This window comes from Poecile atricapillus, chromosome 1 (genome assembly GCF_030490865.1).
Source record: "Poecile atricapillus isolate bPoeAtr1 chromosome 1, bPoeAtr1.hap1, whole genome shotgun sequence".
NCBI classification, from domain to species: Eukaryota; Metazoa; Chordata; class Aves; order Passeriformes; family Paridae; genus Poecile; species Poecile atricapillus.
The window spans coordinates 15,704,257-15,732,162 of record NC_081249.1 but is presented as its reverse complement, the minus strand read 5'-3'; the positions used below and the strand labels follow the sequence as shown (position 1 = coordinate 15,732,162).

Here is a 27,906-nt window from a genome sequence, read left to right as displayed (position 1 = left end):
AGATCCTGAAACTGACCTAAACAAAGAACAAACTCATGTTCCTAATAAATATAAAACCATAAACACTTTATAATAAATGTTTGACAATTTGTAGGTAATTTTAAGTATCTTGTAACCTGGAGATCAGCTGAGTCCTGGACAGCAAAAGACATCTGGCTGGAACGGATTCTGTTTGTATTGACAACTGCCAGAGCCAGGGAAGGGGAGACAAATTCAGCAGATGATGTTGATAAGTTTAGTTTTAAGCCCATATAATCCACCAGTTTTATAATTCTGTTAAGAAAAAGTATACTTAGTATTACCAAGCACATACATCCAAAATTCTCAAGCAAGTTATGATTATGGAGCAATAATCCAGGTGCAATGCAAAATGCTCACTTATTATGCTGTCAACAAAAAAAACAAACAATAGTTTCCATGGCATTATATTATGGTAGAGCTGGTAACATTATAATGATAGTCCTTCCGTTTTGAATAGTTATATTAAAGAATAAAAAATATTCTTTTGGATTATGATTATGAAAAAGTGAAACTTGCTGAAGCCAATTCATCAAGACAGTAAATACAACACTCCTGTATTCTATTGCCAAAACAACCTACCTGTTAGAAATTCGTGGTGGTAATGGCTGAGAAGCAGTGAGGATACTGCTCACCTCACCAACCATCCTTTCCACATCTTTTGGCTCTATTTTTCCAGCTGCTAAATCATTTTCTATTTTGGACACGATTTGCTCAGCTGTGGCGATACTAATGGTGGTGTGTACAGAAGTCACATTTGTGGTAGCTGAAATGGTTTTTCCTGCAACAAATAAAAAGTTCAACAAGTGTTCAACAAGTGATAAAAGCTTGGAGAAGCAGAAAAATTAAACAGTTCTCTTGATTAAAAACTTGTATCACTACTCATAAGGTTTCACAACAAATTATGTAATTCCTCCCTATCAGATACTTTGCAGAGAGTGGTAATTTAAATCTCATGAAAACATAAAGCAAGGTTCCAAATTTCCAACATTAATTTCATGTTTTATTGGTTTCAAAGTCCCTCACATCAGACCACTAATATATTAAATAATCTATTATTTTGAATTTTTAGCCACTTAATACCTGAATGTGGAGTAAAATCAAGATACTGTCAGAAATTTCAAGACACTTGTAAAGATGTGTTTCATAAGAAAATACATAGCCACTAAGAATATTCCCAGTCAATAACAGTATTTTAAGGATGATCCAACATTACTGAGCAATATTCAAAATATTAGGTTAGTTAAAAAAAAAAAAATCTACAGAATCTACAGAGTGATAAGGTCACCTCTGAGACTCCTCCAGACTCTTCCCCAGCTCTGTCTCCCTTCCAGGGACTCACCCCAGCACCTCAATGTCTTTCTTCTAGTGAGGAGCCCAGAAATGGACACGAGGTGTGAGGTGTGGCCTCACCAGTGCTGAGTACATGGGACAATCACTGCCCTGGTCCTGCTGGCAACACTATTGCTGATACAGGCCAGGATGCCATTGGCCTTCTTGGCAAAATGGGCACACCCTGGCTCACGTTCAGCCACTGCCAGCCAGCACTACCGGGTCCTTTTCCTTCAGGCAGTTTTCAGACACTATTCCCCAAACCTGGACTATTCCCTAGGGTTGCTGTGACCCAAGTGCAGGACGAAGCACTTGGCCTTGTTGAGTGTCTCATACAGTTGGCCTCAGCCCCATCAATCCAGCCTGTCCAGATCCCTCTGTATAGCCTTCTTACCCTCCAGCAGATCAACATTCCCATCCAAAGTAACTCACAATAACTGTAAGGGCACCTCTCATATTCATTGTTTAATGAAGTTTAAAAGAAAATCCAGTATATGGCAATCAAACAAAAATAATTATTTACTTGTCATATTTACCTGGGGTCCCATGGCCATCAGCAGTAGAATGAGGATGAGAAGCTGAGACAGAATGGTTGCCAGGACTAGCAGTAGGGGTCAAAGATATTGTGAAAGGAGTAAGGGGAACAATAGGTACTGTACTAACATTTTTGGGATGGGATATAGGTTGGCTTGGAATAGGGGGAATTTGTGCAACTGATCTGGTGATAGCCTCAAAGTGCTGACTTACAATTGGAAGTTTGTGAGGCTCAGAAGAAGAAAGTGAAGAATGTTTAGTGAAACTTCCAGAAGCAGGAAGTATTGTAAAAGTCTTGTTAAGGAGTGCAGCGTCAGATTTAATTGAGAAAGCAGCATTAGTAACAGATTTTGTAGCAGGTATGGGAACAGTGATGGATTTGTTGGAAGTTGTGAAAGAAGAAGTTGGCATAGTAGGTTGAGCAAGAGACTCGGAAGAGGAATGTGTAGTGGTAACACTGGTGGAAGGCATAGAATTTTCAGAGAGAGGGTTTGTAAGGGGAGATGTGGAAAGAGTTCCAGAAAAATAAATTTCTGTGAATGGTGGGATCAGTGGTCTAATTGTGGGGCTTTGTTCAGCAGAAAGTATAGTGGGGGGGAAAAAAGAATTAGATTTGAGGAAAGTCTTTTTAGACAGAGAAGGAGAATGAGGGGAAGGAACCCATATAAGATGAGGTGGCACTTGTATAGTACTGTAAAAGAAAAAAAGGTACAAAAATACATGTTAAGTTTAACATTTTTTCTGTTTTAAAGAAAACCAGTTATAATAGAGGAATATATATATAAATTATATGGATACACTAATAATAATGTATATTTTAAAATCAATCGGATTGGATGTTTCATGCTTTAATATTTAGACACTTCATACATTCTATTTTGCTGTAGTTGTTAACTATCAAGTCCATAAACAAATACTATTACTACTGTCATTGCTGCTGTTCTGAAGGTGAGCTGTTGCTGAACACAAAAGCTAGATGCATCATGGAAAAAATTTAAAAAAAGGGGGGAATATAAATAAAAAAGGAGGAATATAAAAAAAAAATATTTAAAAATAAATTATAAAAAAATTCTAAGAAGGGAGGGAAGGGAAAGAGGAGTGAGCCACATTGGAAAATGCCTGTCAGCTTTTTCTTGTGGAGTCCTTTCTAGCTATTACATGGAAGCATACAGCATGGAAGTTGACTCTAGCCATGTATTAGGAAATCTAGGAAACAAGCAAGTCAAATTTTGTATTTATACTTACTACATTTGTAATTCTTCAGCAGTCAAGGAACAATACTTCAGTGATGAACAGCAGCACCGATCTGAGATGACAAAGAAGCATTATCCTTGAGCATACCAACTGCTAATACCATTAAGTAGAATATTTAACCATGTGTACTATGTCTCTAAACAACAGTAGATACTGCATAATTTATTTTGAAGTTTGTTCTCAAATTAGTTTTGCAAAACAGAAGAACTCTTGACCAGTCAGAATATTGCCATAGCCTCAGATTTTTGTTCAATGCCTGACAAGTTCAGATTCCTCTTTTTTTTTTCATCTTAAACACACCAAAATGCAACACTACAGCTTTTGAAACAGAGACAAATGGTATGATGCAGTACTTCATCCTGTCACAATATCACTAAGAAAGCTTGGCTACTTAACAGCCCTTTCAAGTCAGATTGTCATTTCAGCAAGACATTTATGTTTTCAGCTTATTTTACACCTAATCCTTTCAAAGTGTGCTCTATTAAAGTAGCTGGCAATTTTATACTAAAATGTTTTAAAAAGTTATTTCTATCACATAGACCCCCAAAAATCAGAAGATTGCATTTTTATGTATTTATATTGCTCAAAACAAAAAATATTTTGATATAAAAGTGAGTAACTATCTTGCCTTTTTTCAGACCATGTGAAAAGACATAAAATTGTGATGAGACTATGTTTAAAGCATAACTTACCAAGCTGACTTATTTTTACTTTTTCTGTTAAACTGCTTATATTCTCTCTCTCAGCCAGCTTCATTATGAAATTGCAGCGTGTACTATAATGAGAAGAAAAAAAAAGCTTAGGACTCATGAAAGAGAGCTGCCTCATCTTTATAACACATGGAACTAATATCAAATGCTAAATGCTAAGTGTGAAAGCACATTTTTCCCAGGCTCTGTTCAGATTTGGCCACATTTTTAATGCATGTAAACCACTATGCCAGGCTGGTTAGAAACATAATAAATCAGTTTGTGGCACTTATTGTCCCTTATCTCTACTATGCCAATTCTTGGAGTAAATGAGTCAACAATGGAGTCCTCCCTGATCAATGCTGGCTATTAAAGAGTTGATAATTTTGTAATCTCCACTGTTAGTGTTAGTATGTCAGTGTTAATTCCATCACCTGAGGAAGCCAGCATTCTCTCTTGACTTTAGAGAACTTCAGTGACCCATTCTAGTATGGAATTCCATCTTTACGACTACAGTTCAAGGACTTGAAGCTCTGCCTCCACTAGGGAACCTCCAGCAAATTTTTTTCAGATTCAGCAAATGCAAACATAGAGATGAATTAAAAGGTTACTTCCTCAGGCTCCCCATACCCCAAAGATGGTTGGTTTCCCAAGCTGAAGAACAGCAACTTGGGATGCCTCAAGCAAATCCCTCATAAAGATTGCATTGCAATTCACAAGTTCTGGAATTCTGGTGCTCTCATTTACCTGACTAAGGTAATAACCAAGATGCAGAAGAAATGTGGCAGGGAAGCCTGAGCTTCAGCAGAAGATTAATGAGAAGCAATACATTTGGGTTAAACAAAACCAACACACACCAAAAGGTTTTTTCAAAATCACCAATGCCAGGACAATAACGAAATTGGATTTTTTTCTACCTACATATATTTCTCCAGCCTGTTTCTTGAACTTCTGAACTTTCTAGAGTTTGTCTTTTTCTTCTGTTACAGAGCCATGCATAGTTCACACATCACAAGACAATATACGAGCTTTTAAATATTTTGTCTTTAAAAATTTGAAAACAAACCTCTGGTTTTCTGCACTGCATTCCATAACAGAGGACTGTAATGACAAATGAAAACAGAAAAAAAATTGGTCTATAAGGAGAAATCATGGTGCTTTATCAGAAGTAAGTTGGAAAAAAAGTTTTCCAAACAGTAACAACAATCAGTAATCTTACCTCACTTACTGCTCGCAAGGTTTTGTTGAACTCTGAAATGCTTTAAAATAAAATATTACTGTTATGCAGGACTTTTGGTTATGTTTCTAAAAACAATTACAACAATTTAATAAAAAAACAATTACAGAGAAAAATATTTTTCCAGTTAATCAATGATTTTTTAGTCAGGCCAGTTCTAATACTATAAAACCACTTTTCAGAGCATTAAACATTTGAAGAGCTGACTTTTATTAGTCACTACACAAAATAAATTTAAACCTCTGTTATCACATTTGAATACCAACCAATTGTAAATGTTATTTAAAAGAGCAAAAGATAAATCTTAATGTTGCCTTTTGCCACACATTACTTGGAATAGAATTCTAAATTTATACTCAAAGCCATAGAAATAGAACGAGTAAGAAATATGGATTTCTTATATAAACAAGATTTGTTGGCCAACCACATCTTGTTGATTTTCAGGGCAAGTTTGGGAAATATTTACTCACTCTCCTTATAAAGACTGGGAAAGAAAAACCTATACCAAAATAAAATCATAGATATGACTTAAAGAATATTTATTGAAGAACATGCAGCTAGGAAAGTTGTCTTCATAATTTCCTTCCAGATAGACTGAATACTTAAGTTATAACAAAATTTGGTGTACTGTTTTTTAAAAGAAACTCCAGTGGTATATAAACTAACTAAGAGTATTCTAACCAGTATGAACTTTTTTGCTAAAGAGCAAGAACTTACAACTTCTAAAATTTTTAATGTGCAGGAATAACACAAAGACTGCTCAACAAATGGAAGGTCTCACTTCATCTTTTTAAAATACAAAAAAGATTTCAATCCTTATTCGGAATTACTTACCTCAGTTCTTGTGGGGTATGTGCTGGAATTTCAATTACTTTTTTGACTTGATTGTGGGTGGTTATGTTATCAATCTGTTAGGAAAAAAGATTCCACCACTAAGTACAACCAATAGCTTTTAGTCTTAAAAGAAAATCGTTCATTTCATGCATTTTAATAAGCTGAAATTGCAAAGAAGCATGTTTTCTCACTAATACACTGCAACAAGTATTTACCATGACTTTGTTGTCACGATTTATGGAAGGAACTGTTGATCTAGTATAGACCAAACCCCAAAATCTTTGTGAAAGAAAGGGGCAAAAGGACAGTGAACTAACCACGTCTTATGCTGTTAAAAAAAGGAATTTGGCTTAGTTTGCAACAAGGACACCTTAGTCCAGACACTAAATGAATTTTTTTAACTCTAAGTGCAATAATAGGACAAACTCCATAAATGACATAAATAACAGATAACAGAACACTGTTAGCAAGAAGTCAAGAACTAGAGTGAAAGACATGATAGAACTGAGCAAAATAAATATGACCTAGCATTAGGGTCTGGGGATACAGTGAGGTTTATCTAAGAACCCTTTCTGTATATGCACTTTTATACTCCTCTGGTTACCAGCATTACTGGAGATTTTTACATTTTGTGCAAGCAGCAATGGCCATGAGGAAAAGCATCATCTAATATATGTGGTATTGACTTCCCCTAAGAAATATTCTTCTAAAAAGCAAAAGAGTTTTAACAGATGGAAACCAATTTTTCCAGAAGCTGTAGGTGTAATGTTATTCCACTAGCACAGTTTCAGTAGGCATCACCACTGAAACACAACAGACTGTAGAGGCGGCTTTTGCCAGAGGCATATCCCTGCCCAAACTCAATGCTCTGTGCAGTAGCTCTTCTCTGTGGTGACACTGCTGACTATTCTCATGCTTTCAGGGACTGGCATGTGAAATCTCAGGCTGAGGGCTGACAGGGATGTGTAGGATAAAGATACAAGATCCTTCTTTTTTCCTCCCCTCAGTTTCCATCTGTAACAATTAAACATTCTCATCCTCATAGTGTTATCTTGATACTGGGTCATCTATATGGTCTTGCCATGCGTGACACTGTCCCTTTAAACTTCTCTTGTTGTGTAATGGACACACTCATGTCACATAATCCTATTGCATAATTAATAACTCAGTAACCACAAGCCAAAAAACATACAATGATCATGCAAAAGCATAATTGAAAAAATACACCAAAAAAAAATCATAGAACTATTTATGAGAATCTCAACATGAATTATTCCAGGATATAATCCAACTTCAATTGTGCCCAAATAGTTGCCATCTAATGATGCTCATCTTCCAAAGACAAGTGCCTCAATTAATCTCTGAAGGAAGATCTGTGTGCCTAAATGTAAATTCCTGAGATTACCCAGGGCTTTCCTCTCCTTTCAGTGGCTATGTAGAGAATACAGGTCCTTATTGTAAGTTTACTTTGCTGCAATTTTAAAATTTTGCTGAAAAGCAACTGTTTAAAACAGAGCTGTTCCATCCACTACAAACAGTATCTTGCACTGCAAGCCCAGTAAGAATTACGTTACTTATTTTAAGTGTAGACAAAGAAACTCACTTCAACCTAGCTTACACTAATGTTTTAAAAGGAAGAATACTTACTATTTCTACATTTAGTGATGAGTTACTTTCTTCACTTGCCCGCAGTTTTACCTTGCCCACATAGAACACTAAAAGCAAAAGTAAAAAAATTTATGAAAATCAATGCTAAAACACAGGATGTAAAATTTTTTGAAAATTGAAAAATTTACTGTCATGTGTTTTGATACAAGGGAAATACTTGCACTAGCTTATCTATTTTTGCAATTGTTCTTCTTTTCACTTATTTCAACAAATGAACTAGTCCAAAAGCTTCATTATTTTCTATATACTTAATTTTGGTGGCCATCCCTAAATTCCTTCTAGTTCATCTTTTCCCAAAACAGCAAAGCTGCACTTCACATTACTATATATAGAACTCCCCAGCTCACTTGTTTCTTGGGGTCTTTTTTTGCAATTCTCATCTGCAATTATGTGGCTTTGATGAGAAACCAAAGATCAAAAGCACAAGAGCCTAAACACTTCTTAACCTGCCCACCTTTAATGTTTTTTGAATTCATATAAAATCCATATTAATTTACAAGGAAATTTATTACAGACCTAGCTTTTACATGGCAATTAACACTGCTTCATTGCTCAGAGTATAAAAGAGTTGAACAAGATTTTTACTTTAAAAAAGGGAAAAGAAAATCACTAACCTGAATAATTACAGGCACGTGTTACGTTGCACACAATGGTTTCTCCTGCTATAGATTTTTTGGGGAAAAAAAAACCAACTACTGAGTAAAAAAGTTAAACTTAAATCAAATATTATCACATGTATTTACAATCATTCCAGTGTTTGTTATGAAAATGTCTTTATCTTCTGGAAGTATTTGATGTACTGTCTAGGCTTCATCTCTCTACAGCACTTACCATGACATTTTCCAAGACTTAATATTCAGAAATACACTGCCTTTGATTATTAATTTTGAATAAATTTCTGCAGCTGTTCCGACAGAATACTTACATGCTCATCATCATCTCAATTTTTTTTCTTTTTTTTTACATTTTAAATAGAAACAGGAATCACCATCTAATTGATAAGCTCTTTAATTATCACAGAATTCAATCACTAGGCAGCATAGTATCTGCTTCTGAGGATCCTACTATGGCTCCATATGATAGTGTGAAGCTAAAGCTGTTATACCTGATGGAATTCAAGCTATGATGACAGCAACAATGTGCACTCTTATCTAGTGAACATGCCTTCATTTAGTTACAGCAAGTTTCTGGCTGCTCCATATTTTCCATATTTTTAATACAATCTACACTGCTGAGAAATAACACTGATCCTAAATTAGGGTACTGTAAACAGATGGCTCTGTTATATAATTTCAAAATAAAGCACTGGGAAAATATTTGCATCTAAGACAAAACTCCTACACTTGTTCATTAAAACAACTTTCCTTACTTAAGCAGATGGATTGGTCTTCATTAGCAGAAAAAAAAAATAAATCTAATTTTTCTGCTGTTACCATTAGTTAGTACCAAATGAGAAGGGATTTTTTTTCACTTTCTCTGCAGTGCAAACATTTGATTGTAAAGGTTTGTTGCTTTATTAATTTTATCACCATCAATAAACAAGCCACCAGAGGTTACAGATTGTAAGCTCACAGCAATAATAAAATTATCAGGAAATAAAAATTTCAGATAGCAGTTTAGAATCAAATAAATTTGATGGTTGGACTTGATTATCTTAGAAGTCTTTTCCAACCTTAACAATTCTATGACCACAGATTTGCCTTCCCTTTTCTCGGCAGTGAAAGTTGAAAACCTCGTATATACTGCTTTTTTTAAACAATCCTTAAAAAATTAAATGCTCATAAATAACTGATAAACAATAACAAATGTCAATATAACAATAAATTGTCAAAATTATTTACTGCATAGAGAACAACTTATAAAATCCAACACAAAATCTCGAAGACCACAAAAGATTAACATCAGCTCCTTTTTCCTTACAGAGCACCCATTTGTGTGCCCCCTAGTCTTAAGATCTCTTCAGGCCACCAAAATACACAAAATAGATTAACAGTGTGGAGGATAAAAGACTGATCAAAAATCACTAGGGCTTCCAGTCCCCCAAGAGCATTAGATAATACAGCTGCAATGTTTCTGCAGGTCATGCATCTCCTTGTCATTAAGGCTCCAAGGCAGTTCTTCTTCCACTTGCACTAACTCAGGGCAAATCCACTGTAATGGGGCTACTGAGCTTCTACGTGGATAATTAAAAAAATAAATTTGTCTATTCCTGGTCCTACAGGGCCTGCCCTGAGGTCAGATACAATGACTATTCAGTTTGCTTCAATCTACTAAAAGGCATGAAGATTTCTTTTCAAGCAAACATGGTCCCTGAGATTCTGTTTCTTACATTTTTGTGGTAACCTACTGCTCTGACTTACAAAATAACCAAGCTCTTCTATATGCAGCCATCTAGAAAAGCACTGCAGAATTAGTCCTACCAGACTGGACACTAATGCGAGGTAAGACAGACTGTTAATATGACACACCACAATACAAGTAAAAAGCATATTAAAAAACAGAAGTGAGCAGACTTCCTGAACTCACACACACTTAAAATTTGAGATGCACAAAAATGTATCAGTGATAGATGAATCCTACCTGCTGTTATGGTGGAGTAATAATCGGATGTTGTAAGGGTTTCTGTTAGGAAAAAAAAAAATTCACATTTTAACTTAAAATACTCATGAAATACATGTCACAAAAATAAACTCTTATTTCTATTTCAGAGTATGTCTTTCCAGGAAAAGTGGAAACATCTGACAATTAATAAAAAAAATGAAGTTACTTTCAGTGTGGGAAATGCAAAAGCAGCAAGTGGAGTAAGAGCCTTCCAATTATATGATTGTATCCCCATCTGAGCCAGTGACTCCAGGCTTCCCATTGTTCAGAGGAGAAATAGGTGCTTTTAAGGTGATTCCTGTTTATCCTACTCTACATGGCAACTTCAGCATAGGAGGAATCCTGTTGTAAAAATGTTTTTCAATTGACAATGAAGAACAGCAGGATGTCCAGCTCCTATACGGGCATGGAGGAATCCATACTAATATGGAATGAACCTACTCCTTGTTTCAAATGAGAAAATCAGGAAAGGAAGGGGTAAAATGTTCTTCTGATTAAGTCCTTTCTGACCCTATTTGACAAATCCTTGCAAGAACATATGTCTTCAAGGAATGGGGTGTACATTTTAGTTCTGTAAAAAACCTTAAATAGTGGCAGAAAGCATACTAAACATTCTATATACAAACTCCCCTATATACTTGCTAAAAAATAAATATCTGTGCTGTTTGGGTTTTGGTAAGCAATACAATATTTTGAATGAAAAAGAAAGGCTTACATCTCAGTTAAGTGCATCTCAAAGCCCTAATCATGCAGATAAAATTGTCTGTTAACTGCAATCTGTTAAAATAAAGACTACAGATAAATACAGATTTTAAAATCACGTAAGGAAATAATTTGGAACAAACAAATACCAGTTACTAAAAAAAAAAAAAATCAAAAAAGCAACAAACATGAATGCAATGAACATCTCCCTTGAAACCATACTCTCTTTGTGCAAATTCTCACCTGTACTTTGTGTAGTCTCCTCTGAAGACACATCTGAAATAGAAAAATCCATGACAGTTAAATCTATAAAAATAAAATGAAACAAAAGAAGCCCAAAAGTCTAAATCCAGCAAAATCAAAATAAGAGCAACATTAACAACATCTTGCCTGAAGAATTAATAGGATAGGTGATAAATGTACTAAAAGAGAATTCCAGGGAAAAAAGATAAAAGAATTTAAAATTGTATTAGGAAACTATTTTGCTTCTATGAATTTTTGAGAAAAAAACTCAAGCCTGCAAGATTTTGAATACAAATTAAATATTATTTATCTAAATTTCATTTTAAGAACAACTGCAAAGCTTGTTAGGAGTGTTCACATTATTTCAATAGTAATAATCAAAATAATGTTCATGTTATTTAAAAAAATCTGAGTATCTGAATACAAACAGCTGGGAATCAGCTTTTCCTCAGAAAAGTTCCTTTTACTGGTTTCATTCTTCCAAGAGATGCAGATAAAATTTTTGCATATCCAACTGCAATAACTGCTTAACTCCAAGGACCTTTTCCCTGAATGAACTCACAACATTCATAAGCAGAGATGACAAACTGGGTTTGGCAAACTGTCTCTCCAAAAAAGGCATTTTTTTTTGTTAATAACCAGAGTAATGACGCAAATTTTTTTTCAGCTACACCAAAAGGAAAAAAAAAAATAAGACAATAGATGGAAATTTAAAGGGCTGTGCTTAGAATATTTTAGGTGTCAGCACAGGAATACAAAGTGGTTAGAAGACCACTTTATATCACTGCAATATGACAACTTAGTGACTTTTCAAAAATGGAACAGAGCAGATTCACAACTGAAGAAGAAATTTTCTGAGGCAACTAACAAGTAGTCTAAATATGAGCAGAGTGAAAACTAAGTTTCCACTGGTTTCATTGGTATTACTTGGCCTAGTATATACTACACAAGTACTGAATGTGATGCCATTGTTAAAGGTGATCCATTCCCAAAGAGAGACTGTATCTGTAAAATAACAAGAGCATGTGTGCTTGCATCTGTATTATTTCTTTAATCCAGAGCACTCACCCTATGTCAGTATACATTAAGCAAGAAAGCAACTGGCTTTCACACAAGTTATTTCTGTGTGTCTCATTCTTATTTTTTTAAAATGCTTTCATAGATGATGCTTATCACCTCTGATTCCAGAAGTTGTTAGAGCCTTATGTATGTGTGTAGCATAAAACACTGGATGAAATGCCATCTGCTAGGGTAGGAGGAGATGTAAAGGAGCTCTCACTATAGTTCTCCTCTGCCATCTCTGCAAACTTCACCGTTCAGATGACTGAACAAAAGGCTCCTGATCAAGCAACTTGCACCTACTTCACCACAAGCACCACTGCCACAAGCCATGACTGATCCTATAAGGTAAGCTATTGCATTACAATATACAAGTAATTTGAAATGAAAATATTTTAATTTTGGAACTCTATTACATTACAACCTTTCTGCACTACCTCAGATAAAAGAAGGCTTACCTGAGAGGAAATAACAAAAATTGGAAAAATCAGTAAAGTTCTGATTTTCTTACCAAAAATTGTAGTTGCAGCTGATTCTTCTGAATCTGTGTGTTTTGTTTCAGATTAAAGAAAAAAAAAATACCATTAAGAAGTTTCAGACACATATTATCATCCTCAGCAGGCTTTTCTTATATTATCAAAAGTTTACTGCATTCACCAGAAGAGGGCAACACCTCCTCTTTGAGAACAACACTTCCAGGTTGTCAAAAACAGGCAGATGTAATAATCTCTGGCTAAAAAAAAAATCACAATATTTTGCACTCAAATAGAATTCAATGCAAGACAATTTTTTTTGAGAAATACTGGACAGTTTGAATTGTATAATGTTACAAAACCACATAACAGTAAAATGTTAAAGACCCAAGATATGTGCAATAGTAGCCTTAAAGCTACATGCTTATCCTGAGTGTCTTGCTAATTCTGGGAATGAGAATCAAGCACACACAGCCAGGTGGCACTAGCTGGCTATGAAGAACTCTTCTCAGACTTTTTAAACTAACAGTGAGACTTGCCACTTAAAATTTATCCCATACCCATGTATTCTCTTTTCTATGCTGCAAGAAGCAGTGATAAAAAACCCAACCTAATTAATTTCAAGTTTGAACCTCTGATCTTAGGAGGAACCAGACAACTACTTACATAGAAAACATTCGCTATTAATTTTTTATATTGTTACAGTCAGTATTTTCATCAAAAAGAAATTAGGAAATTTGATATCTTGTTCATGTAGTGACTTTAAAGTTGGTCCTTTCAGTCACTGGGTGGTTTTTGATACTGTCAGAGGCAAGTCAAGTTACAGGTCAGTTATCACAGAAATATAATCTAAAGAACAGCTGGATTCAAACAAGAAGCACTATTTTAAAAATATACTTAAGGTATTTCAACATCTCTCAAAGGTCAAACATCATCCTACAATGTTACTTACAATAGACTAATTTTACTGTAAAGCCTTTCCTACTGCTGCAGAAGACTTAAATCAGAGATAAAAGTCCCTGAAGAAAAACAGGGTTTTTTTTTATTAAAAATAGTAAACAAGAATTTTCTGAAATGCTCAACACTCATTAATTCCTTGCTCAGTAAGACTGTTCTGCTTGCCTTATTGAAAACTAGCAAAAGCTTCTTTCCAAAGGATAAATGTAAATACGATTTCTGTAATGAAGGGAGAATCACAATCATCTTAGTGACTTTATTTTCATTTTCTCTGGAAAATTACTGATGCTATTTGCACCACAAAATTAGCTAATAAGGCACAAGGATGATATGGAAAATTCATTTGCAAATGTTTGCATATGCTTAACTATCTCCAAAAATTAAAAAGTAACAGCAGCAGCAATCTTACTACACACTTTCGAAAACAGAGGAACAATGGGGCAAAATCCCACAGAACCCAACCATACCTGTTATTTTTCTGCTAGGCAGCGTAGCAGTAGTTTCAACTGCAAAATAAGAAGATTTTTTAGGGGCAGAAGATTTTATATGTATTTGTACACATGCATATACACACTTTTACAAACACAACCATTTCAGATGTGGTATTCACCTAACTTCAAAATGGTTTGCAAAACTACTTTGAATCCATTGAGAAATATGTGTCAAGACTTTTTGAAAGCTCCTTTGAATTCATTTTTTTCCTCAGTTTATCTTTTTGTATGTATGAAAGATACAGATTAGGCCATGAGCTTTGCCAATTCTCTTCCACTGCCAGTGTCTTCAGAAACCTATTCAGCACATTTGCTTGAGTGAAGATGAAGAGGACTAAAATAGTAGCAACTAAAAATGTAACATGTATATGAACATCATAATGTGCATGCACATCATACAAATACTCATGTGTCCAAGAGCTGCACCACCAGAGAATATCTAAACAGTGAAAGATCAGGCTGCCAGGAATGAAGCAGCTCAGGTGGATGTGTGCTGGGATGAAATGGTGAGCTACTTCCACCTCAGTGGGCCTATGAAACATGTCCCCAGGGACACCCAGGGTGAGATGCGACATACAGATGGGCTCTTGATCAAGGGGTGGATCTAACAATTGAAGCCATCACACTCATGAATGTGAAATGTGATGTCATCAAGCAAGCCAAGTGACTAAAGGCTCCCTGGAATAAAGATGGTGCTTCGGCTATCAATGAGGAGGCCCAGCAGATCAATTAAATCACACCACTGCAGCAAACCTGTCACCAAGGCAAGCGCTATGTGCTTCCTGTGGTGGAAGGAAAGTAGCAGACAGCTCCAAATATTCCCTGCAGCCTGTCACCACTCAAAATACCATCCTGGGCCTTGAAAAACAAGCAACAATGCAACACAGCATCACCTATACTTAAAGCACTGTTACCTAATTCAACATCTTTAATAGATAAGACCCTGTCTGGGCAAGAAGGAAGAAAAGCTCTTCTCAAGTCACTGAACCTGGTGGGACACTAAGCATGGTCATGATTCAAGCCCAAGGGAGCATAGGAAGAAAGGGATCGTCTCCAAAATGCTGGAATAGGTGGGACAGTTTCTCCACAGGTAATGCCTTGATATCTGGCCAGTCCATCACTGCCATATCATGGTGGCAGGTACTAAACTGTGGCACACAGCCCATGTGCAACAGACATCACCCTGATCGTTGGAGACCTCATTGTTGATGAGGTTGCTGTAGATCGAGTATTTTCTTAGTGCCTAGTGTAGGCTTGGGGAAGACCCTTAATACAATACCAGGACAATACCAAATGTAATATGCAGAATTGAAGCAGTAGTCAGATAAAACTATTTTGTATTGTTTAAACAGTATGTAATTTTTAAGGTAGAATGAGGTGAATAAAGATAATTGACTAAACTTCTGGATGGAGAAGGAAGCATCCTTCCATGCGTGAGCAATCTGACTTTCCTACCAGAGAAAGTGAATTCTATCTCCAAAAGTTTATCTGTTACTAGTCCTGTCTTAATCAAAGCAAAAGCCCTTATCGCCAAAAAATCTAAATTCTCAAAAAAAGTCTCCAAAAAAATTAAATTCCTAAAAGGAACCCACCTGAATATGCAGCATCTCAGAGCAAACATTGCTTCTTCTGCCCATTTAAAAAATAAAATCTGTACAGGGAACCTAACTTAAAGTTCTTTCTCACAAACTCTTAGGGTTTCAGTGGAGACAGTCTTGCTGTATACAAGCTGCCTTTTGCATCCTCCATATTCCTTCAACCACACTGTGAATTTTTGAGAACACAAGTAATACCCTGAGGTAGGTACAAAAATTGTTCATTAACATATTTAGTTTTGTTGGATTAGTAAAAAGACAGTGAACTGCAAAGATGTCAAATGCTTTTAATAGCACATCTAGCAGTACAGGGAGTAAACCAAGCTAAACACAAGCCATGAATATAGAGCTGGCAAATGCAGCAACTGATGATGGCATGCATAATCTGAGAGCCACTTTTTTTATGGACACCAGTCTGATTATGACTTCTCTTACAGCACAATAGTCATATGCCTACAGTTGCTAGAAATTATCCATGAGTATGAGACTTGTCATCTATCAAGGTCCAGCTATAAGTTCATTAACCAAGTTTTTAATCAGTCACCCCTGCATACAGAAAAGAGGAAGGAGGAGAAATTCATACATCATTTATTTGTTAATCCTTTTCCTTTGTTGTATTTAAGAACAAGAAAAGAAAGTTAATAGATTAATTTGGAGAAGGATTAGAGTTCAATCTAAAATATCCCTAAAGTTGGCTTGTAAAAAGGAAAGTAAAGTAACTCAAGATGTGTTAGTTACAAGCTAACAGAAAATGTATTGTCCTTAGGTTGTGTACTATTGATAAGAGCATGAAAATCCTTACATATATGAAACTTCCATTTATTTGCTCTATAGATTTTCATTTGCAACACTGTTAGTTTAGTATTATCAAATCAATATACCTAACCTAACCTAATACATTATCCTAATCCAAAACAAAGGATTACACATTGTAATAATACTTTGCTACATTTTCTCTAATAGAAAACACTCTTGAAGATTCAAGGAGTAATTAAATAGGCAGTTTTATTTTTTCCTTTTGTTGCAAAGGAGAAGGAATAGGCCCTCACAATAACTAACTGTTTGGCTTCTTTTCTGGGGGAAAAGGCATCTTGGTAAAACGAGATACGAACCAGTTTCTGTTACTAACATGCATCATTAGAAACAAAAGCAGTAAGTCCCTTACTGTCTTCATATCACTTTGTACTGTTCCGACACAAATAACCAGCTAAGCCACAACCTGGGAATCCCATCTCTGTTCCACAGGTATGAAACCTGCTGAGCAGCTCTCACCACAGTTCCATACCACAACTGCAAAAACTGTGATAACCTTCATTTCCCAATGACTTTGTCTGACAATGGGAACCAGTGTATCTTCAGCAGCTCCAGACTGGCAGGAGACTAAACCTATTAAGAGTACTTAAGGTCAGGTGCACAAGCTGATGTAGCTCAGAGAGACCAGTACCTGGCCCTGTCTAAAAAAATAGCCTTGTGCCTACATCATTCCTTAGCATGACAGCTTTTAATTCTCAAGCTACTGGATCTTTTAGGATGGGATGGTGTCCACATGCCCTGCTGAGGCTGTTCCACCAAGCAAAGCAGACTTGAAAAATTAATTCAGTGAAAGGGAAAGAAAGGCAGAAGGACGCTTTGTAACACAGTGGCCAAGATGGGACAGATGGTTCCAAAGCAAAAGCACTGTCACTCAAAGTAGACCATTTGTTCAGTAGCTCAGGCACAGGGGAGAGAAAAAGCCCTTAAAGCATGAAAGGTATACCATGTTCTGTCTCCAAGCATGATAATGAAAAAAGATCCTTCTCTTCTCCCTACCTTCAATCTAACTCATGAGCAGCACACTTTCTTAATTTTTTTGGAAAGGCAACACCCTTTCTGATTCACCTGTCTTCAGGCAACCCAGTCTGTGAGGAGCAGTTCAGTTTTTCCAGGGTGGAGAAGTGAGAAGCAGCTGAAACCCGGCTGTCGATAACAATTTGGCACAAGAAAACCATTACTGGCAGCAGTTTCTTGTCCCCCTGTTTCCGGGGAACAGTGCTCTGCTGCCTAATGCTGTTTTACCCAACTTCATGATCTCCTTTAAACCTTTGCAGAAAGCATCCTGAACGGCATTGAACACTAAGGAGCAGCAACAGCCCTGCCAGTCTATAGAAGCATGACAGCCTTCCTGGCAGAAAACATGCATTTATGGGCTTACATGTGTAGGGCCTAGAGAAGAGATTTATGGAATGAAGTGACTAAAACTTTACTTATATTAATTGAAAAGCATGCCAAAAATGAAAACACTTAATTTTATTGGTATTAGCACCCAGGACTCTTTTTTCAAAGTACAGGTAGTCTTGACTATGTTCAGCTCTCACAAACAGATCAACAGCAAATGGAAGAATCCCAAGGAACCCCTTGGTGGCTATGAAATTTGGTCTCCTGAAGCAATAGTACTTGGCTGTCACCACAGAATAACATGAAACAACCATGACTGTATATTGCTGCTAAGATCAATCTTGACTTAAAAATAAAAATACAAATACATCTATAAAAATTAGATTTTTTTTAAATAAAAAAATAACAGCACACTTACAGTGCTGAAAGTTTTTTCACCAAAAATTCAACTGATTCAGTCAGTGGAATAGATTTGCAAGAAGAATTACTACCAGAAAGGCCAAACCCAATCTTTTAATTCCAAACAGGTATCTAGTATCACTTTCTGGTTTGTGTAACTACAAGCATTTAAGACTTAAAAAGTCAATTCCACATTGCAATTCTTAAGTCTATACAGATCCTCTTCTAAACATTTTTACAGGCAACAGTTACCTGTTTGTTACAGCAGTTACCAGAACTGTGCAGCAACCACAGCCCTCCATTTGCATTCAGTGAAATGAAGATGCCCAGCCCTGATGCACCTTACAAGACTTGATCATGAACAAAACTGAATAGCTCAAACAGCAAACTTTCAAAATGGTGCTGTTATAAAACCCAATTATTTGCAGAAACAGGACTGAAAATATGACATTCAATTATCCTATTAAAATTAAATCTATCTTTTCCATTATGAGATTAGGTCCCCTTAGCATTTGAAAAACTTTTCAGCTGAATAAATGTTCTGCCAAAACGAACCAGTCTGTCACACAAGGCATTAATAACAATAACACATAAAAATCCTATACATTTTAACAGTTGTTACTTAGTTGCACACTGGAAACATTAGCCTATCTTGACTTTCTATGAACTTTAGATTTTGAGGCACATTGTATATAAGTTTATAGGATAAAACTTAAATGCCCTTTTATGTTTTGGTGTCCCTCATGACAGCTTGTATCTGCTCTGACTCCCTGTGGTGGCACCATAGAAGAAGGGATGAATTGTCACTGGCCACTAGACAGAAACAAATGTCAGAACTTGTTTACATCAGGTTCAATCGCTTGGGCCAGTTCACTTTTGTATCCTTAACAGAAAATTTAGGCTCAGTATTTTTTAACTCAGCTTTGATGTTTCACTGCTTGTAAGACATTAGGTTATAAATACAATTTTTATCTGTTTGTGGAAAGCTGTACATTATATACTGAGGTGAATCAAATTACCACTTACTTCTCTGGAGGGCTGATTTCCAAAAAGCCACTTTGTTTGGTATCACAGGAGAGGGAGGGAATGAGAGCAAAGAAAGGGAAGGTCAAACATGTATTCTGTTAATAGGTACAAAGTGAAGTGGCACATGACTCATCAAAAAGGCACTCGAGAGTTAGGTATTTTTTCCCATCACATTTCCTTCAAGAGCTTCTAGAGGTTTCCTTTCTGTCCTTACAGTTTAAGAAAAAAGAAATGGCATTGGGGCAAATAATTTACTTCTTCATCTTCTGTTTTCATGATCCACTCAGTAAATGTACCCAATCAAGATTTGGTACCCAACATACTGAGATACAGACCAGATGAGTGGATGAATGACAGCTGCATATCCACTTCCTCCCTGAGGATGTAAAGCCTTGAAACTACACCCTCCCTTCCAGCAAAGATGATCCTGTCATCAGAGGTGAACACATCTGGGAAATCTTTAAACGGGATTCTATGAGCCTCATACCTACTTTCTACTGTCCACATCTGTGAACTAGAACAAAAGCCCAAACTGAAGCCTTCCTCTTGCTTGAGAACACAGAGGCAAAGTAGTCACACTGGGCAGGGCACTGGTCACTTCCCCTTTCTCCCATCAGCATTAAGTTGCTCTGTGCCCAGAAGTGTGGAAACCCACTCTGGCAACACCAGTAGCAGGCTCAGCAGTATTGAAAGCCAAAAGAGTATGTGAAAATGGGAAGGCAACATCTTAACCTTGAAGGTTGGACAAGACCGTTTAGAGAAATCAAAAATGCCACAATATACTCACGGAATTTTAATTAGGATAAAAAGCAACAGGCTAAAAGTTACAGCACCAATATCACAAATGCGACAGCAGTGCTTTATTGTCAGTGATACTATTTACAGTTATGCCCCAAATCATCTATTTTATTTATTCATTGAAATCTGTTAAAGATATCAAATCATATCTGTGCTCCTTGCATAAATGTACAGCGTAACAGTTTGGATATTTGAATTAAGAAAGTTACTGTTTAATGCGTAACTGAAATGATTAATGTTTAAACAGTGTATTTCACTGTGAAGTTATTATTAAAGGTAACTTAAAAATACCACATGTAAAAATGACAACTGAAGAGCTGGTACTTACAGGTGAATAAAGTCTCTTTTCAAGGATTTAGCACTTTAAACTCATTTATTTTCTTGCGTGTTTGTTCTCTTAAATGACCCCAAACTTTAGATTACTTAGAAGACTCTTTCTTGGATTATACAGAGACAATAGTGCTATCACTGTATGTAGTTACAGAGGAATCATTCATCAAGGAATAAGATAAAGAAATTTTCCAAGGTTATAATATGGAATGTGAAGCACATCTTTCTTCACTTACGTATTTTTAGACACCAGAAAGTGATCTGTAAAGTGAGAGACATTCAACCTGCACTCTTCTCTCTATATCACAGTTCTTATGCTACTTCTCACTCGTAGCAAGAGGGGAATTACCGAAGGAACATGAAGAATGTACGTGAAGGCCAGTGATGAACCAAGGGCATGGCCTCCTGCCCTCTCTGGCCCTGCCTGCAGTATTTTACACCTGCTCAGCATGCAGCAGCCACACCAAGCAGGAGAACCAGAAGACTGTCACTGGAAGGAACAAGAGTTTCATCTTTAACTCAAGATCTAAAAGTTCGCTATTAAGAAACATTAGTCCAAGAAATGTGAGCCTCATCACAAAGTGGGAAGCAGTCAGCTATGTCCTTTCTTGAAAATCTTCAGATGTATAAAATATGTAGCTACTGCAGAGGTAATCCCAGCCACTTCTGGGGAGTGAGCTATTTGGTTAAAGTTGAGCATACCTTTAAATGCTAAGGATGTGAATCTTACCATAATCAGGACTTTGATTGTTATTAGACCTCAAATGGTTAAGAAAAAAGGTAAGTTTTGGTAAATTGAAACATTTTAACAGAAATAAATTATAAAACCTCAAGTGAAAGAATCAGCAGAGTCAACAAAAAGAAAGGCAGGAAAAAAGATACTAAGTAAATCTAGACTTATTAGTGCAATGGATCACCGCTGATGAGACACCAATTAGACAACAGCTTACACTGCATAAAGACTTTGATTGGTTAAGCAAAAAAGAAATCACAGAAATTATGGCAGCCTTTGATGGAACATTTTACAAATAATTGTTCTATGCAGGCACAAAATGCCAACCAGGTCACAAAAAAAAAAATTCTGAAACTTGTCCTCTGGCACAATAATGACTGTAATGAACCACCTCCTTTTCACCTTTTGTGGCTACAGAGAACTTCCCTAAACTTTAGCCCTTTGCCAGTTATATTCATTGCAGATGTGAAATTAGATCCTTCTGCAGACTTGCTACTAAAAGTCCTTCTGTTTTAACAAAAAAAAGAGAAGTTTCCCAAATCAGGTAGTTTTGACACAGGTGTTCAGAGGAACTTAATTAAAGAAATCAGATTGTAAGAGTAGTAGTAACATAAATTAAAATCACCTCACACAGAATATTAGGTATTTCTACCGTAAAAGCTTTGTTATCTATTGGACTGGTATTTGCTAAATATATGCTTTCCATAGGATGACTTGGGGAATAATCAGCTAAAATGCATCTATTACTGAAGGGAGGCAAATAAACAGTAAAAAAATTCCAGCAAGCTTCCCTTTGAAAAGCTGTTAATGTTCCAAGTTATCTAGAGGAAATAACTTATATTTGGCAGTAGAGATGATCTCTGCACTGAAAAAAACCCCTGTCAGCATAATTATTCCGACTGGCTAAGCAACAAAGCTTTAGAAACAATGCATCTTACACACTCACTAGAGAGCTCTTGCAGGTAGACAAAGGATTCCATGAGTTTCTAGATCATGAATTCTAAAATTACTAATCAGTTGAGGCTGGAGATGGGCATTGCCTGATCAAGCTGCCCTGTGATGCTCAAGGATGCTCAATATTCAGGGAACAAACTGCTGGAACAGAAAGCAAGAGGGTTGTCCTTTCTGTGCATCAGTAAAAGACCATAGTAAGATGCTCCACTCTGACCAAGATTTTACCCAGTATTCACACCTCTCTCAGACTTCCTTTGTATCAAACGTACATCTGGTAGCCAGAATGTTCCTCCTTCCAGCCTTAGGACTGTGTTCCTTCAAGCACAGCCAGACATGAGTAAAATAAAGACATCATTTCTTCACCTCCTTTCCCAACAAAGATGTGCTCCCAACTACAGCATGAAGGCCAGCAAAGGCATTTCATTCATTACAAACCAGTGCTAGAAGCATTCTCCATGAGTCCTGGTGCATTGGACAGATTTCTTTCTCTCACAAAAAAAAGAAATCTGGTTACCTTATTTTACCACCCTTACCAAAACACTTTTTGAATCTAGTCCAGTCAGGCAGTGGTTATAATATTACACAGAAAAAAGATATTTTTGCATCTGCATAAAATAGATAGGTACATTTTTTAAGGATAAAGGTGATGAAGATTAAGACTGTTTTGCAGTTAAACTGAATCACTGATGCTATATAAAAATTTTAGGAAACAATAATTGACCTAGTCACATTGAAATCTCTTAGGGGATAATATAATTTCCCATGATTGATAAATTGTATTCCATCAAAGCTTGATTCAAGTTTGTCTTTTTTGCCAACAGATATGATAGCAAAAGCTAAAAATAGGATTATTCTCTTTCTTGAACTCAGTTTCTCTGAAAATAAAATCTTGGTTTGGTTTGATTCAGCGGTTTTTATGGTCTTTTTCAGGGCAGAGAAGAATTTTTGAAAAATGTGTGAGAAATAATTTGGTCATTTTAATCACGGACACAATAGTGATACTCATAAAGAAGAAATTGGATCCTCCTATAATTTTTGCAGATGTAGACCCTACCAGCTGAATATGGTGTAATGTGCCAGTAAAGCAGGGAAAAGTTGCACTTATTGAAATTTTGGCCTACCAAATGTGTGGAATGAGAACCAGAAATGCCTTCTTCCGTATTTATTCTTTGAACAGGAGAGGTGTAAATAAATTATTTTAAGATGACATTGAGAGATGGGACTGATGCTATACCTTTTTATTTGGATAAAAACTGGGAAAAGTTGCAGGTCTTCACATGATCTCATCAAGAATTTAGCTAGAAATGATTAATAAACTACGGCTTTTAAAATCTGGAAGAGAAATGCTAGACACGCTCAGATTAACTTTTGACTGAATTACTATTACAAAAGCAATGCAGTGGTACTTACCACATTGTAGAGAGTTATCCTCTTCTACTGTTGTGTTATAGGTCCAATCCTCCTTTCTCCAGCGTATAACACCACTGTCCTGGCAGTCCTTAGATTGTGTTATATTTGCCTTGTCCCACATTCTGAACAGGTACAGCTCCCCAGTCATACCCTGGCCAGGTGATGCAGCTGTACCTTGCAGCTTTGAACAGCCAAGTAAAAACTGGCCTTTTCCAGGCAAATTGACTTTCCCATTTAGTTTCTTGTGTAATTTTTCTGTTCCATTTATGAATACCTTCATCTCCTCATTGTCACTTTTCCACTGGATACATATTTGGCTCCAAGTGTTTTTACGAAGTCTTATTGCAGTATTTATTTGTTTTCCAAACAACCATATCTTCAATTTACCATGATCTCCTGTAAGTCCAAGATCATACTTATTTGCAGAGAGATTGGTGTGAAGAGTTTTTTCTGCATATACATATGCTGTCCACGGACTATTTGAGGAATAGAGCTTGAGGTGCACACAGACAAGGAATTCTCGCAAGGGACGCAGAGAAATTCTTGAAGACATACTCCAAGGATCTTCACATGCAGTCTTAAAGACGGCTTTGTATCGCCCTAGGAAATCCTCCTGATCTAAATAAAGAAAAGGTAATTTGTAAAATGATTTAGTCTTAATAAAGATCTTTTATATGAAAGTTATTCTTCCATATAGTTCTGTTTCTAGGCATTTTCCTAGGAGATATCAAAACAACACATTAACAAACAATCTTGCAACTTACTTCTTTGGATTTATTTTTGTCGTGAGGAAGTGACAAATTTGGAGGCAGTCAATAAGTCCTAGCTGCTCATGAAAACTTTGAAGTAAAACTTATGCACAAGACCAAGGATGACCATATAGAATCACAGAATCATTCAGGCTGGAAAAGGCCTCCAAGATCATTGAGTCCAACTGTCAACCCAGCACTGCCAAATCCACCAGTAAACCATGTTCCCAAGTGCTGCATCTACACATCTTTTAAGCACCTCCAGGGATGGACTCAACCACTTCCCTCCACAGCTTGCTTCAACGCTTAGCAACCCTTTCCACAAAGAAACGTTTCCTAGTATCCAATCTAAACCTCCCCTGGTGCAACTTGAGGCCATTTGCTCTTGTTCCCTTGCTGGTTATTTGGGAGAAGAGACTGAGCCCCGTTTCACTACAACCTCCCTTAAGACAGAGAGCAATAGGGTCTCCCATGATTCCTTCTCCAGGCTAAAGAATCCTAGGTCCCTCAGTTGCTTCTCAGAGGATTTGTACTCCAGACTCTTTGCCAGCTCTGTTGCCATTCACTGGACTTGCTCCAGCACCTCAATGTCTTTTTTGAAATGAGGAGCTCAGAACTGAGCACTGGATTTGAGATGTGGCCTCACCAGCACTGAACACAGGGGACAATCACTGCCCTGTCCTGCTGGCCACACTATTGCTGATTCAGGCCAGGATGCCACTGCCCTTCTTGGCCACCTGGGCACACACTGGATCATACTCAGCAGCTGTCAGTCAACACCTCCAGATCCTTTTCTTCCATGCAGCTTTCCAGCCACTCTTCCCCAGGCCTGTAGTGCTGCATGGGGTTGTTGTGACCCAAGTGCAAAACCTGGCACTTGGCCTTGTTGAACCTCACACAACTGAGGCTTCATTCTGCTCCTCATTCCTGTCTTCCAGCTTAGGGGGCTGGGTACTCTGACACTAAGGCAAAAAAATCTTGAAGTACACCAGCCTTTTCCTCACCCTTCGTCACTATGTTTCCCCCTTTATCCAATAAAGGCTGGAGAGTCTCCTTAGCCATTTTGTTGCTAATGTATTTATAGAAACTTTTTTGATTTTTATCAAAAATCAGACTAGTAGCCAGACTAAATTTTAGTTGGATTTTGGCCCTTCTGATTTTCTCTCTGCCTAGCCTTAAGGCATCCTTGTAGTCCTCCTGAGTTTCCTGCCCCTTCTTCAAAAGGTCATAATCTCTTCTTTCCTGAGTTCCAGCCAAAGCTCTCTGTTCAGCCAGGCTGGCCATCTTCGCCACTGGCTTGTCTTTCAGCAGAAGATGATCTGCTCCTGTGTCTTTAAGAATTCCTTCTTGAAGAAGAATGTCCAGCCTTCCCGGACTGCTTTGCCCTTCAGGGCTGCTTCCCAAGGGACTCCGTCAACCAGTCCCCTAAACATGCCAAAGTCTCCCTTCCAGAAGTCCAAGGTGGCCGCTCTTCTGACTCCTCTCCTTAAGTATCGAAAAATCAAAAACTAATTTTGTGATTGCTGAGGCCTCCATCACATCATCCACCAACCCTCTCTGTTCATAAACAACAGGTCCAGTAGGCACCTTCCCTATATAACAAGTAGTTCCAGACAATGCCCCAAACACTGAAACTTGATCATACTGTTTCATTCTTGCAGGTGCCTCATTTCCTCCATTGTCCCAGTACAGGAAAGGACAGGCTTTTGTGGTTATAGATGTAAACTCTTGGGAGCTGACTCTTATTTTGTGAAAATATGCACGCTTCAATTACATTATCATTATCATTGTTGCTTCCTTTATGGTACACACAGCAGCAACAAAATCAGAAAAAGTTCATCTGGAACATGAAATGGAACAACAGAAAAACGAAATAGCCTGTCAGATGTTCAGCCAGTGCAAGAGAACACACTACTGACACCTTTAAGGAGGTAATTATTTATCAATATATGCAGAGCTTTTATGTCTGCTCCAGAGGACATAAGGGATTAATCATGATTGGTCAGGGTTGAAAAGCAGAAAAAGATCATCCAACATAGGAAAAAACCTTTTCCATTAGATCCTCTGTAAGAAGACAAGCTTCCAAGCAACTTGGATCAGGGTTTTTTTCCAGGGTAGGTTATGTTCATAGTCCTAGTTAGCTGTCAAGATCACAGCCAGTTCTTCTGTAATATTCTCATGCAACCAGAGCACCAGCTTTCATCAGGCCAGTTCTGACAACTTTTCTGTCTCTTGACCTCCAGGCTCTCAAATTTCTTTTTCAACAGCAACAAGGAAAAACAAGGAGGAAGTTCCTAACTTCCAAGTACAGCTTGATAGGTACAAGCTACCAGAAATGTTTGAAACAGAAAATTTATCAATCCAGTTTCATAAAAAGTCATTGATACCTATTCTTGTTGCATCCTATGGATTCAAGACTCTGCAATGCTAACTAGCAGAAGTTTGCAGGCATTTTTCACAACCTGGAATCATTACAGAAGTTCAACATACGTGACAGAAGTGTCATACAAGGCCATAGACCAAACAAAAATTCTCTGGGTACAGGCTAAAATTAGGTGAAAATCCTAACAAGCAGACAGAGGATTTGAATGGTGATTTAATACTTAGATTGGTTCTAAATGGCAAAGGAAAAGAAAGACATACTTGGCCCAACAGCAAGCCTCCCTTGCCTAACCCTGCAGCACGAATTCACTCATTCAGTTTGGCCACTTGTCAGAGTCTGAAAGCAAAATCTGGGATACTCAGCTAAGAACACTTCGGCATGGAAAACTAATCTTTAAAATTACTTAAAAGCTGGATGAGGAAGACTGGATGGGAGGGGAAAGTGTCACAGAATATGAGATTTTTCAAAATGGGGGCTCAAATATACCTACCTTTTAAAGTAAAATTAAAACAGATCTCCACCTTACAGCATGGACAGATCAAAGGAAATCAAATATATAAAGGAAATAGACAGCTAGTTACTTGCCAACACTGGTGACACAGTCTTTCCAAATAAAAAAAAAACGGTCAAGTCTTTCATTATTAAGTAGAAATTTTGCTGAAAGTTTTGAACAACTTGATGCAGCAGCTGTTCCTCAGACAGTATATGTCAGAAGTATACTTGCATGACTCATACAGCCTCCAAAATTCCTGTAAGCAATATTGAGCATGCAGAGATGGCCAAATTGACTGGTAAAGGAAGTTTCCTGACACAGCTTCAAAACTTGAAGTCACTGTTAACTATCCAAACTGCCAGACTGGAATTCCTGAGCAAAAATACTAATCAAAACTTGAAGTATCACCAGCAGACTTGGTTTTGGAAGTGAAGAAATTCTGAGAGAGGCTTGATTTCATGTTAAGCATTAAATCAGTGTTGATATGCCAATAGTGGATTAAAGGGCTGCTAAATTCTATTACATTCTTTAGTTCTCGGGGGAGCCAGAGTAGACACAAACTCGTAGATGAAAACAGTTATAAGACAGGTAGCCAACAGAAATTTTGCAAAATTACATCAATCAGCTGATTCTTCTGATAATCCAGAAAGACTGCTATTGATATGCAAGGCCTGAAGAATTAATTTAAACTAAGAAAAGTGTTTAAATAGAAAGATCTGCCCTTCTGGAAACTGTAAAGCTGGCCCACTTGCTCTAAATAGTCATTAAAAAAAGTGCCAAAAAGGGATGC

The 27,906-nt window shown here is 37.0% G+C and overlaps 1 protein-coding gene across 2 annotated transcripts in view; it reads right to left on the bottom strand.

Annotated features, from left to right (window-relative positions):
* ADGRG2 (adhesion G protein-coupled receptor G2) overlaps positions 1–27,906 on the bottom strand; it is a 56,451-nt gene that overhangs the window by 14,419 nt on the left and 14,126 nt on the right. For both annotated transcript variants that reach the window (XM_058864333.1, XM_058864340.1), the window contains exons 3-17: positions 23,492–24,109; positions 14,069–14,107; positions 12,683–12,715; positions 11,113–11,145; positions 10,147–10,188; positions 8,181–8,228; positions 7,546–7,613; positions 5,899–5,972; positions 5,047–5,086; positions 4,894–4,928; positions 3,831–3,913; positions 3,130–3,190; positions 1,887–2,575; positions 601–799; positions 117–273 (exon numbers count right to left, since the gene is read on the bottom strand). In XM_058864333.1, the coding sequence (XP_058720316.1) occupies positions 117–273; positions 601–799; positions 1,887–2,575; positions 3,130–3,190; positions 3,831–3,913; positions 4,894–4,928; positions 5,047–5,086; positions 5,899–5,972; positions 7,546–7,613; positions 8,181–8,228; positions 10,147–10,188; positions 11,113–11,145; positions 12,683–12,715; positions 14,069–14,107; positions 23,492–24,109 (2,219 nt within the window). The remainder of the gene's footprint in view (positions 1–116; positions 274–600; positions 800–1,886; positions 2,576–3,129; positions 3,191–3,830; positions 3,914–4,893; positions 4,929–5,046; positions 5,087–5,898; positions 5,973–7,545; positions 7,614–8,180; positions 8,229–10,146; positions 10,189–11,112; positions 11,146–12,682; positions 12,716–14,068; positions 14,108–23,491; positions 24,110–27,906) is intronic.